We start from the raw sequence: 12,306 nt of genomic DNA on the forward strand, positions 1-12,306 counted from the left end.
ATATATATATTACAAACTACATTTAAATGCTTTGTTATTATGGAGCCTCAAGTTTGAACCTAAACTGAAAAAATATTAACTTAAAGTACATCAGGTGCACTGTGCTGGGCGAAATCAGCACATTAGTAGGCTATGTATCCACCATTAAACCTTTGATGTTTTCCCTCCAAAATTCACTCTCTCTTCGTTTCGGGTTATGTAACATCGATATCCAATAGTTACTTAGTCACGTGTAGAAATGTTGACCTTGATTTTCTTCCCTTGTTTCCATGCCATCAGGAGCAACTGCCTATCTTAGGCGCTGTGATTGGATACAGCAGGGGTAGCAGGGGCTTATGCTGCACCGCCCTCTGCCGCTGGGTGTCGCCGTTGCGCAGCGGGACCTCTTGACGCTTTGACGTCCAGCGCTCTTTGGTTTCTGGTCTAAGTTTGTTTCCGGATGTTCGGCTGGTGTCGTGGAAAAAATAATAATGGCTGCGATGTTTACGTGTTGTCTAGGCTGCTGCGGAGATGGCGGATCGGGGCATATTCCCCTCAAAGAAATGCCCACAGTTCAGTTAGATACTCATCACATGGGTAAGTGAAGTTTGCGTGTAATTCTTGCTGCTCATATAGGAGCAGTTTATGTCTACACACGCCCAGCTGCCTCTCCGTGTATGTGTGTGTGTGGCAAGGTGGTTTGCTACTTCCGCTGCTACTTCTAGCTCGCTAGCCGATAGCTGCTAGTAAATTTTCCTGCGCTGCTAGGCTAAGTGTTTCTGTGTGTTGCAGTGAGCTGCCCTAAAACGTTCATTTGGTAAACTTTCAACAGGCCTTTCAGTTGTTGCTAACCGCAGCTTGACATGACACAAGACAAAGACAGCAACAACTGACCGGACAGAAAATTGAACCTGAGCTCTTTTACACCTGTTCATGGATGGAAGCTGTCAGAATCCCCCTCTTTGCGCCCCAAAGAGAATTTAAGACACACTAAATTACTGTGATTTTAAGCAGAAAGTTATATTTACTTTATATCTTTGGACAGAACGGATTAATCAGCTCGTTTCAATGTTCACTGATAAATGGAGAAATATACACATTTGTCCATTTTTTTCTTGGCCACAACATGTTTCCCACAACATTGTAAAGTATGACTTACTGCTTCCTGGAGATCTACTTAAGTAGACTTCACAACCGGCTATGACAGTAGAAATCACGACACGTGTGCTTTTGTATTTGAGGGGGGGAAAAAAAACATGTTCACCTGTCTCAGCCTCTGCACATTAAGATGGAAGTGAACCAGTAATTTTTAGAAGATATAATCATAATTTAAAAGTTATATTTTTTAAATGGTAGTTGTTACCGTAAAATTAAAGGCATGGCCTCGCCTGGATTCATCATAGGATTACAACTTAAAGGCTATTTTTTATTAAAGTGGTGATGGTCTGGATCAGAATTATTACAATATTAATAATGTAAAAGTCTTTTCAGCTGTTTCACGGGTATCATGTGATCTAGAAAGTGCATATTATAAGTTGAAAGTAAAATCGAGCCTTGCTTTGTCTTGCAGGCACAGATGTTGTCATTGTAAAGAGCGGCCGAAGGATATGTGGAACCGGAGGCTGCCTGGCCAACGCTCCTTTGCACCAGAACAAAAGTTATTTTGAGTTTAAGATCCAGTCCACTGGTGAGCACTTGGTTTTTAAGCCTTTTAGTTATCGTCTTCTTTTCCTTCATGATTGCAATTTTCTGCGTTCCTGCTGGGAGTTATTGACACACTATTTTTAGATGCACACTGGTCTTGTGACTGCATGCTCACTGGTTCATGCTTACTTCTTCTTGCAATGACCATATTTGAAAGCACACATTATATTTTTGCACGTGTAGTTTGTGGTAAAAGAGTGATTGAGATGACATTCTCAACAGTTTTAAAACAAACAATCAGATCTCAGTCCAGAAAAACATTGTAGTAAAGTTTGTAACATAGATTGGAGGTCATCAAATATCAGGATAGTTTGGAATACACGTTTTAAAATGAACATGTTATTGGTGTGTGTGCCCTTCACATCTTCGTACTTGAGTGGTGTGCTTTGTGTGTAGGTGTGTGGGGGGTAGGTGTGGCAACCCAGAAAGTGAATCTCAACCAAGTGCCTATGGGCAGAGACACAAACAGCCTAGTCCTGAGGCACGATGGCTCCATTTACCACAATAATGAAGAGAAGAATCGTCTACCCGCTAACAGCATTCCTCAGGAGGGGGATATTGTGGTAAGTCACAAAAATAATTGGGCTTAATTACATATTTAATTTTGATGCCCTGATCTTTGAAATGTTTAAGTGTTATTAGTTGGGCTGTGAAGCTAAAAATGGAGAACTGTTTTGTGGGGAGAGGGTTTTCTCGGAATCTCGTGGAATCAATTAGAACTGGGGTGGGAACTAAAAACATTAACTTTTATCCTAAAGGCTGTTCCAGAGATAAAAATATCTTCTGTTGTAAGTACCGAAACGATTCATTGCAGTGAACATACTCTACACAGCTGCTGATCATCCCTTTTTTATTACATATTATTGGAATTGTTCACAAAACTGTCAGGACTCTGAAATAAGTTTTAAAAAGATAAAAGTTTAATGAGTTCAGACTTGAGGTTGGAACAAATTGATTTTTTAAAAGCAGATTGATGGTGTAGAAATTCCAACCACGCTCTTTATAGGGCAATGTTTGGTTCTGCCACTACTATACAGCTTTACCATAAGTTAAACTTTGGTCACCGTGGAAACCCTTCAAGTCTGTTAGTAATTCAAGGTTTTATTTGTCACATGCATAGTTATACAAGTATAACACACAGTGAAATGTAACCTGACACGCTCCTCGACATGTGCAAAAATGGGGGGGGGGGGGAAAACATATGTATATATATATATATATATATATATATATACACACACACACACACATTGGGTGAATGTGCAGTAGTAGCAGCAGCAAGCAGGTGAATTCTGTACATTAATATGAAAAGACATCTGACTATTTTACAGGACAGACAATATAAACATATTTAAAATTAAAGGAATTTGAAATGTGTCTGGGTTTAGAGTGTCTGGAAGAGTCCTGTCTCAGTCAATTATAGATGATGTGAGTTTAGATGATGTGAGAGGATGTGTGTGTGTTTAGGGCACGGATGGCTTGGGGATAGAAGCTCCTCTTGAGTCTCTCTGTCCTTGCCTGGATGATGCGGAACCTTCTACCAGATTGCAGAAGTTGGAACAGGTTGTTGCCAGGATGGGACGGGTCCTTCAGTATCTGCGCTGCTCTAGTCCGGCATCTCCTGGTGTAGGTGTCCTGAAGCGGGGGGAGAGCAATCCTGCAGCAGCGTTCTGCTGTACGGATCACTCTCTGGAGAGCTTTTTAGTCCTTCACACAGCTGTTCCCGAACCACGATGTCATGTTCTGTGTGAGGATGTTCTCCACAGCGCCTGTATAGAAAATCCTGAGGATCTTTGGAGAGACCCTGAACTTCCTCAGTCGTAGGTGATACAGGCGCTGCCTAGCCTTTTTGGTCTGGACCTGAATGTGGGCAGCCCATGTCAGGTCTGAGGAGATGTGGACACCAAGATACTTGAAGGACTGCACCCTCTCCACTGGAGCTCCATTGATGATAATGGGCTTGTAGTCTCTGTGCTGACCCCTTCTTAATAGTAGTACGAGTGCACCAAAGTCACCTGCCTTAAAAGAAAGCAAGAAGCTATTTCTACAGATTAACTTGACATACTGGAACTACGTAAATGCAAAGGAAGAAACTTGTGCAAAGAGAATTATGAACTCTTTCCCCCAGAAAGACATTTGATGACCTCCCCTGTACCCTTTAATGGCGATTTTTGACACCTCAGACACTCCTTTTGATTCTTTTCCCCATAAAGACACGGTTTGATGATTAAAGTAGGTTCCGTATTTTTCCAAGGATAGCTGCATAGGCTGAGACCACCCTCGTAATTTCTGATGTGAACCCAGTTATTTGGTTTTATAAGCAGGCCTAAACTTTGACAGAAACCACTCAGATCCCAGTAGACTTTTAGTAGGCTTTAAAGGGGTAAAGAGTAAATCTATAAGTGATTATCATTAATTTTATTATGACACAAAGTATTTTAATTTTCATCAAATTCAGATCACTCACTCACTCTGCACTGTGTTTCAGATTTAGCTGTTTGAATCTTGTCTGACACACACGGAGCGATCCATCTCTGCAAATATTTTTGCTAGAGAAACCAACTTGTATGAAAGTTGTGATTGATCACTGAGTTGCTATACTGAGATTGTTTGACGTGTGTGACTGTGAACATGCTCACCATACACACAATTCAAGATGAGCTTATATTTTTCAGAAAGCAATAGGATTTATCAGATCCAGCATTTGATCTGTGGTGTTTGTTCTATCCTATATGATGGTATTCTGCAGCCCATGTGCAATGAGTCTGCACATTTAATATCCTTTATTTATATCAAATAATCATAAAGACAGATGCAGTCACAAAGTTAAAAAGAATATAAGTGCACGGCCTCTCTCAGGGACAGTAACCGGACAGCTCATTAGCAGTCGATGCTTTTCGACAGTTGTTTCTATGTAAGTAAGTTGAACTTTACACAGCTTGTAACTAACTAGCTTGTAAGGTTGTGGTGGAGCACACATGTACGTTATCATCTGTTCTCTTTATCACTTCTTACTGGAACACTAGGCAGCTAAACAAACTGACATTGGCCCTCACTAGTGTTTCTTGAGTGATTCAGGCTACTTAGGCATACTTCTAAACTCTTAAGCCTTTGATTACAAAGGCTAAAATTTAATTTACGGGTTCAATCGGCTAAGTGCTGATGATTATTGCCTCTTTTCCGCTGATGCAGTGCAGTTTTGAGTCAGTTCTCGCTCGGCGCCTTTTGAGTACAAGCCCACATTTTGACAGGTTTGAAAACCAGCTGTGTGTGGAAGAAGTTGGGGTGATTTCTGTGGGAAGAATGTCATGAACACATTCAGTATGCGGGCTATAAATCATCTTTTTTGGGGGTAGCCGCTCCCATTGATGTCAGTGGTTTCAGCTTTGGGAGCAGCAGTTTTGTGCTACAGTGTTGGTGGGTTTGTTTGTTTTTGCTTTAAATGCGTAGAACCGGTTTTGTATTAGACACTAACACTGTGTTGGTGGCAGAGATTTAGCATGTCTTCATCAAAAAATGCTTTGGCATGTTTTTTAAATCCAACTTTGTCAGTCCCATTTTCATTTGCCATAAGAGGAGAAAGCAAAGAAGTCTGTGAGATGGGAACCTTAGTGTCTTGTATTGTCTTCTTGTCTTTGTTTATTTGATAAAAGTTCTGTTTAAAAGAGAAAAAAACAACTTTTCCTGCTTCTTTTAAAATATAGGAAAGATTTTAAACATGGCACAGATGTAAGCTGTGACCTCCCGAGATAAGATACTTCAACAAGAGTTTCATGCTTTTCTCAGCTTGTGTATTTGTGTTCCTCAGGGAATCACATATGACCACGTGGAGCTGAATTTATATCTGAACGGAAAGAACATGCATTGTCCTGCCTCAGGGATCCGAGGCACTGTATACCCCGTTGTTTATGGTAAGTTGATTTCATATGTTCACTAGTTACCAATGATTGCTAACTATATGATCATTGTTGCCTTACTTGAATATAAAAAAAAAAAAAAATGTATGGATCTTTTTGTATTCGTTACAGCAGTTACAACTTGATTCCACTAGAGGGCTGTATTGCACATCTTTGCACAGCTGTTCTACAGACAGGCTGACAGTTTTAGTTGAATTGAGTTTAATAGAGTTTTTAATGTGAATATTTTGCCACACACAGGAAAGAGTGTTCTATTTGAACTGATCAAACACAGCTTTCATCGGAAGGCAGTGGCCTTGCCACGGAGAATCAAGACATGCATAATTTCGTCCAGTAAAAACTTACTGCAATGATTTCAGTGACTTGATTCAGTTCTCCATCTGATGTGTGGAGCTTGTCCAGATAATCAGCTGGTGGTTTTATGTTGGACAGCACACATGTAGGATGTTTGCTCTTGACCTGAACTCTCTAACTAAAACCGTGATCAGAATGCAATCGCAAGTGTCCCAAATTGCATTTAACATCCGGGGGGGTGTCATCACCTGGAACCTGATCACATCACCTTTAATTTGGACTGATTCCATGTGTACTTGTAAATCAGATCTTGGTGTAATATTGTGGCATAAACAGCCAAATCAGAATTAATTCGCTAGCATTTCCCGAGTGTCTGAGAGTTGTAGGTAAAGGTTGATGAAATCCGTTTCATTTATGCCCCCAATCCCAACCACTGTAATTCTGCATACGCAAACACATGTATAATGTGCTGTTTTCATCCCTGTGTTTGGTAACATTGTCAGACAACACACGTACACAGGCTCAGGTTGAGGTTTTGAGAGTTTATCTTATAAACAGAAGAAAACCTAAAGCTGTTTTCACAGAGTATATACTTTCAGGGTCTTTAGAGGTTAAATTCAACTATAGAAAAGTTAAGATGTGAACAAGAATACAGTGTCTGAACTTATGATTGATCGTGTCTTTATCTTCTGTTCTAGTGGATGACAGTGCCATCTTAGACTGCCAGTTTAATGACTTCTATCACACTCCTCCACAAGGATTTGAGAAGATCCTCTTTGAACAACAAATCTTCTAAAGGAGCACTTCGGCCTCAGCCCCTCTATATGTTGTCGCCCTCCTCTATATCTCTTAGCAACCTCTGTATCACTACAGTTTGACCTTAACTGGTAGTATCATTATGCGTGGCTTGGAGGCATCTTGTTTCGTTCCCCCTGTTTACTCTCTCTCTACTGCTGCTCTGGATTGACTTTAGAGTACCCATGAAGAAGTGGGGATTTCTCTTCCTTGTTCGACTACAATCGGCTGTCACAGTCCATGATGATGGAAAGCTGTAAAATCACAAACTTATGTAAATAATAATCGATCTGTATTAATTGAAAACCTTTCAGTTGCTGCTTTAATCCACAATACATGTGTGTAGATAACAGACAATGGATGTAATGGTATGTTCACTGTTTTTGAGGATGAGAAGCCATGTGTTATTGACATTGCTTTATATATATATATATATATATATATCATCCAAAATATCATACTAACATCTCAGCATACACCCTGTATTTATTTGTATTTATTTGGTTTCCAGATCAAAGTTTGGCATGTTATTTTTTTGATATAATATGTATTTTGTTTTGGCCAGCAGAAGTTAGTGACCCAATGAAGGGTCAGCTATAATTCTAATACACTAACTATTACGCTGCCTTTTTGAATTATCACGCAATGAAAACATGGAAGTACCGCAACACTTTTATGATTTATGTCACTGCATTATTTAGAGTTGATAGGGAGATTAATACAAACAATAAATCGGTGCACATTCCAGGAGGTGATGGTGCTGGAGACTGACATATTTCTGAAATTGGAAACACTAATATATATATAAATCACTTCTTTGAGCAGCCTTTTTTTCACCCTAAAAAATATAGATTGTGTGTATTCTAAGTATCTGAATATTTCCAGAGCTGGTGTTGGTCGTCTCTGATTAGAGATACATCAGAAACGTGGAGTTGTCGTTATGTACAGATATCGCATATCCGCTGCTGAAGTGTGACGAATAAATATTTCAAATGCTTGTCCTTGTTTGCACTAATGATGTTATTGTATGAAACCAAATATTGTTGATTCATTAAAGTTTTGTGTCTGGCGGCATCATTCTGGACCACTGTCATGTCTTGAGATCATGAAGCTGAGTGTTTTTCATTTGCCTCGCTGTTAACGTAGCGGTTTCGCAGCTTTTTTACGTCCGAAAGTCGTCGTCGTGCGCAGTAAATCGCAGGTAAATTTATTGTCACTGCATCGAGGAAAGCCGTGGAAACCAGGGCAGCCCAGACAGGAGGTATGCAATAACTCCTCCCCTCGCTCTGCGATCTGTTACGTACTCCTCCCTCTCTTCGGAGCCAGCAGCGGCGCAGGAGCTGCCGTGCCTCGTCTTTCACGGAGGAGATCCCGAAAGCCGGAGTAACAGCTAAACCCCATACAGCCATGGCAGAAAACGCCGGCTTAGAAAACCACCGCATCAAGAGCTTTAAAAACAAGGGGCGTGATGTCGAGGTGAGCTGACATATAAACGCTAGTCTTCGTAACACGACTCGAATTAGATTTATGTAGAAAACGACAGTCTTTGGGCCTCCGTGGGGAGCCTGGCCCCGGCAAAGCTCCCTGCCAGCCAGCCAGCCTGCTAGTTAGCAAGCTAGCTGGCTAATGCGAGCTATCGTGAGGAGTTCGCCATCAAAGGTGCTATCTTGCTACCGGTAAAATTCCTCGTAATGAACCAAAGGTGGTGATAGCTATCAAGTGCATACCAGTGGCTTGCAAATATTGTAATGTTTGTGAACGACAAACTGTGTTCTATTTGAATCGTTGGAACTGGGGGAATTAAAGGCAGACGATGTAGCTGTCAGTGCCAGCTAGCGTTGACTAGCTACTTGCAGAGACACCGGTCACAAGCAAGGCTGGGCCCTCCCGGCTCCGTAATCCTGATGTTCGCTCTGTTTTACAGCCAGCTGAACTCAAATGACACCCGTTTTAACTCGCGGCTGTCTCACACAATTGCCATATTAAGCAAAAAGAAAGTGCGTGTGTAATTAAATGTCTGTTCCACATCCACCCTAACCAAATATTGCCCCTCCTTGTTAGCTTGCTAATGTCAAGCAAATGACTAGCATGCGATGCCAGGTGAGGCGGCTGAAGAGGGCTGCTAACTAAGCCACTAAATGGTTAGCTGAAAGGTAGTGATGCGGTGACCTTAGCTTTACGGTACATTTTCAATCAGAAAAGCAAACTACACTGAAATTGCTACAACACCACGATGAAGTGAGGAGAGTCACTTTAGGCACAACATTAAGCTTGCATTGCTGTTAATAATAACTTTTTCTGACACTGCGGTTTTTTTATGAAATTTCTTAAGTTAATCTTAGATATATTTCCTAATAAACAGTGCTGTTACAGAATAAATGGTGAGGACATTCATATCAGATTCGCTGCTAAGACTCATTCTAGAAAGCGCCATCAGTAGTCTGTGTGCACAGCTGGCAAATCTACGCTGGGCATTTTGCAGCATCATTCATCTAACGAGTCTAATTATAAATTTCTCTGACAGCATTTGACTGCAATGCTCATTGACATGATTACCAAACCATTTGGGTAAAGGCTGGGTTCAGAGAAGTCAAGATAAAGGAAGCTGGGACCAAAGGCTGTAATGAAGTACCAGATATCTAGACTTTTTTTTGTTTTAAAGATTACATATGTTATTTTTTTGGATTTCATCAGAAAACAACGCTCAGCCATGGCATTCACCAACAAAGACACACTTGTGCTGGGTTGTTCTGATCTATTGGTAATCCTGTGATAATCCTCAAACAAAGGTATGTCTGGAAATGGCCTTTCAAAAGCCACCAGTTTCCAGAAAAACTCCATTTTCTAAAAACACAGATTGAAGACCTTTGGGTGGTTGTTTTGAAACTCAGTCACTTTGACAAGCACATGGCTACTATGACAGGCAGATTTGTGCCAAGTGAATTCCGGATGCTATTTTTGACAAATTGTTTGACCTGGGTCCTCTTAAGAGTCTCGGCGTGAATTTGAGTTTTTGTAAACGGATGACTCAGACTACAGCAGAGGGGGGGGGAAAAAGCCAGTTTGGGGTTTTATTTATTTAGGTCAGGCATAACAGATTGCTCTTCATGTCTGACACCATTTGGAACAGCAATGAATTGCAAAGCAGTAAAGTCTCGCTGCTACAGGCCATAAAACCCTCCTTTTGTTTTACTGCACATCATACACAGTGTGGCTATTGGACAGGTTGTTTTTTGTTTTGTTTTTTTGACTCCCAGTAACAAATCTGAAAAGAGTTGTTGTTTTTTCCTCCTCTTTTGGTGTGTCTGGTAGCACCTGTGTGCCCTCATCAATTTAAATTTTATTTAAACATAATTGTTGTACCAGTATTGTAGGAACTTTTAAATCTTTTAGGTCCATCAAACAATCAGAATTTCAGCAATGAATCAGTTTAAATGTTTTGGTCTAGTTTAATTTCTCTTGATAGTCAGGCTGGACGGCTACTTTTCATCTCGGCAAAGGAAAACATTTTTCAGCGTACGCGTCGTTATTGTTTTGCCACGGTTGGGAGACACCTCTGCTCTGCAGCCTCCCAAGTTATGACTTTCCCAAATTACGTAAGAGGCTATTTAGGAAAGCAACATGAACCTCTTCAAATAGTCACAAGATCTGAGACCATCTCAAACTGTTCTGGATGAATTGGAAACCCAGCAGACGCACAAATACAGCAATTAGTTACTCTCTTTCTGAGTTGTTTTATTATGATTTCACTTTCAGTTGGAATGGTGATGGTTGCCTTTTGTGAGATACAGAATCTTGGTTTGTCATCAATTTTGTGTCACCTGTTTTTGACTAGTGTGTTTTTTTTTTTTGTTTTTTTTTTTAAATATATATCCATTACATCACTTGGCGTAAAAGGCTACAGTTTCTATTTTCTAACCACAATAAATGACATGATTTCTCAAAAAAAGTGGGGGGGAAATTTCTCATTTCCTGTTGTGTTTGTTTTCATTGCAGACTATGAGAAGACATCGAAATGAAGTGACAGTTGAGTTGAGAAAGGTGAGAAACAATGCCCCATTCATCTACACACACAAGTATTGCAAACCTTTTTCTGTTTTTCAACCAATGGATTTGGGCGTATTGGGCTTTAACATGCTTCATATGGATGTTTCACATTAAGAGTTTCTACAAACGCTTGGGACATTTGGGAAGAAATCTGCCTTTGCAACCTGAAATTGCATAGACTGAGGGTTTAGCTTTAGCAGTGCTTTAACCAAAAAGTAGCAGCAGATTCTCTGCGCCATCTGTCTGCCTAAGAAGCATTCAGGCACATGATTGAGCTATAGCATGCTTGCCCTTGTCCAGTACACAATCACTGTGGTTAGATGCACATCCGGGTGTGTAGACTGAGTAAATTACAAGCCATTATGCCTTTAATTAACGCAGCTGGATTGATTAAAATAGGATTCTGTGTGTTCTGTCAGAGATGTGAGACGGGCAACTGAAAAACAGAGCTGAATAGCTGTATTAATAAATGTAGCTTATGAAACTTCTATATTTATATTTTGTAGAGCACAGTGAACATCCTGATGCTGTTAATAGAAGATGATCTGCACTGTAGGTCTGCTTCAGGTGGTTCTGCCAAGAGATTTGCATACTCAAAAAGGACTGGGATTACTTCTGATAATTGTTATGCCATCTGCAAATGTATTTTTGCAGTAAAATAGGATCTTAATTGAATGCAGTGTGCGCCAGTGCAACAAAAGTACCACAGGCTTCAGAATATATTCAATTTCTACTTTGTGTTGCTAAATTATGTAAAACGGCAACAACAAATGGTTCTGGATTAAAGTTTATTTGATCAACTTAAATACGGAGATTACATTGAAAGGGCAAAAATAACCTTAATTGTTTTTTCTTCCTTTCCTGTCTGCATTGAGTGTTAGCTTAACATATGAACAGAGGTAGATCCCCTCTACCTCTGTTCATAAGGTGTCATTTGGGTATTTATTTTGTCCTGCACCACAAAAGGAAATCAGTATGATGTTATTAAAATGCAAACTGATCTTTTTTTTTTTTTTTTTTTTTTTAAATCCACTTTACCGAATCAGTTTATTCATTGCTAGTATGTTTAGCTTTGAATCCATATTTTTGGGGGTATTTCAAGGATTGGCCCAATCGTTAACCTCTAGGTATAGCATCACTTTTCATTTGCTGGGTAATATTTTCAACTAATTGTGCTGCTTCTTTAGGGTGTGGAGTCATTAAGAGATGTGATTCAGTTAACTGATCTTAACTGAAAAGAAATATTGCATTCATTCTGCTCTCTGTTGTGGCTTCATCAGTGAACACATATAAATGAGTTCACTGAAAAGTCTGCGTGTCTCAACAATACCTTTTCTACCCGATCACAAGTGATGTGCTGCAGCTTGTATCATGTTTTTCTGTATGTGATTCTATTGGCATTGCTCTAGTATGGGTGTTTTCTATTGTTTTGTTTTGTGTGTTGTTTTTTGGGGGGGGGGATCTTTAGACAACTCCCTGGCTGTTCTATATACAAGAACTAGAATCCATTTAGGTTATGTTGTTGAAGCCATTCCGACAGTGGGCTCCTAATCTGTTAATTTGAGTTATT

At 40.0% G+C, this 12,306-nt stretch overlaps 2 protein-coding genes across 4 annotated transcripts in view; both read left to right on the forward strand.

Moving 5' to 3' along the window:
* The first annotated feature begins 277 nt into the window (after nucleotides 1-277).
* On the forward strand, nucleotides 278-7,766 carry spryd7b (SPRY domain containing 7b). Its single transcript, XM_005733865.1, has 5 exons — nucleotides 278-576; nucleotides 1,550-1,666; nucleotides 2,080-2,246; nucleotides 5,492-5,594; nucleotides 6,593-7,766. Exons 1-5 carry the CDS (start codon nucleotides 471-473, stop codon nucleotides 6,688-6,690), a joined length of 591 nt encoding a protein of 196 aa, XP_005733922.1. The 5' UTR covers nucleotides 278-470; the 3' UTR covers nucleotides 6,691-7,766.
* Nucleotides 7,767-7,975: 209 nt separating this feature from the next.
* Nucleotides 7,976-12,306, forward strand: part of kpna3 (karyopherin alpha 3 (importin alpha 4)) — a 19,998-nt gene continuing 15,667 nt past the window's right edge. Inside the window, exons 1-2 of one of the 3 annotated variants that reach the window (XM_005733867.2) lie at nucleotides 7,976-8,165; nucleotides 10,686-10,730. In XM_005733867.2, the coding sequence (XP_005733924.1) occupies nucleotides 8,097-8,165; nucleotides 10,686-10,730 (114 nt within the window). In that variant the 5' untranslated portion in view covers nucleotides 7,976-8,096. Of the gene's footprint in view, nucleotides 8,166-9,459; nucleotides 9,479-10,387; nucleotides 10,488-10,685; nucleotides 10,731-12,306 lie in introns of those variants that run through there. The other 2 variants (XM_005733869.1, XM_005733868.1) reach the window with 2 other exon arrangements.

This window comes from Pundamilia nyererei, unplaced genomic scaffold (assembly GCF_000239375.1).
Source record: "Pundamilia nyererei isolate P.nyererei 1_Seehausen unplaced genomic scaffold, PunNye1.0 scaffold00055, whole genome shotgun sequence".
Classification (NCBI taxonomy): Eukaryota; Metazoa; Chordata; class Actinopteri; order Cichliformes; family Cichlidae; genus Pundamilia; species Pundamilia nyererei.

Bases quoted from the DNA above. Each gene is read 5' to 3' on its own strand.
- spryd7b (XM_005733865.1), top strand. From the start codon at position 471: ATGGCTGCGATGTTTACGTGTTGTCTAGGCTGCTGCGGAGATGGCGGA. The intron at 577-1,549 runs GTAAGTGAAGTT...TTTGTCTTGCAG, and splicing joins GTTAGATACTCATCACATGG to GCACAGATGTTGTCATTGTA. The intron at 1,667-2,079 runs GTGAGCACTTGG...CTTTGTGTGTAG, and splicing joins GTTTAAGATCCAGTCCACTG to GTGTGTGGGGGGTAGGTGTG.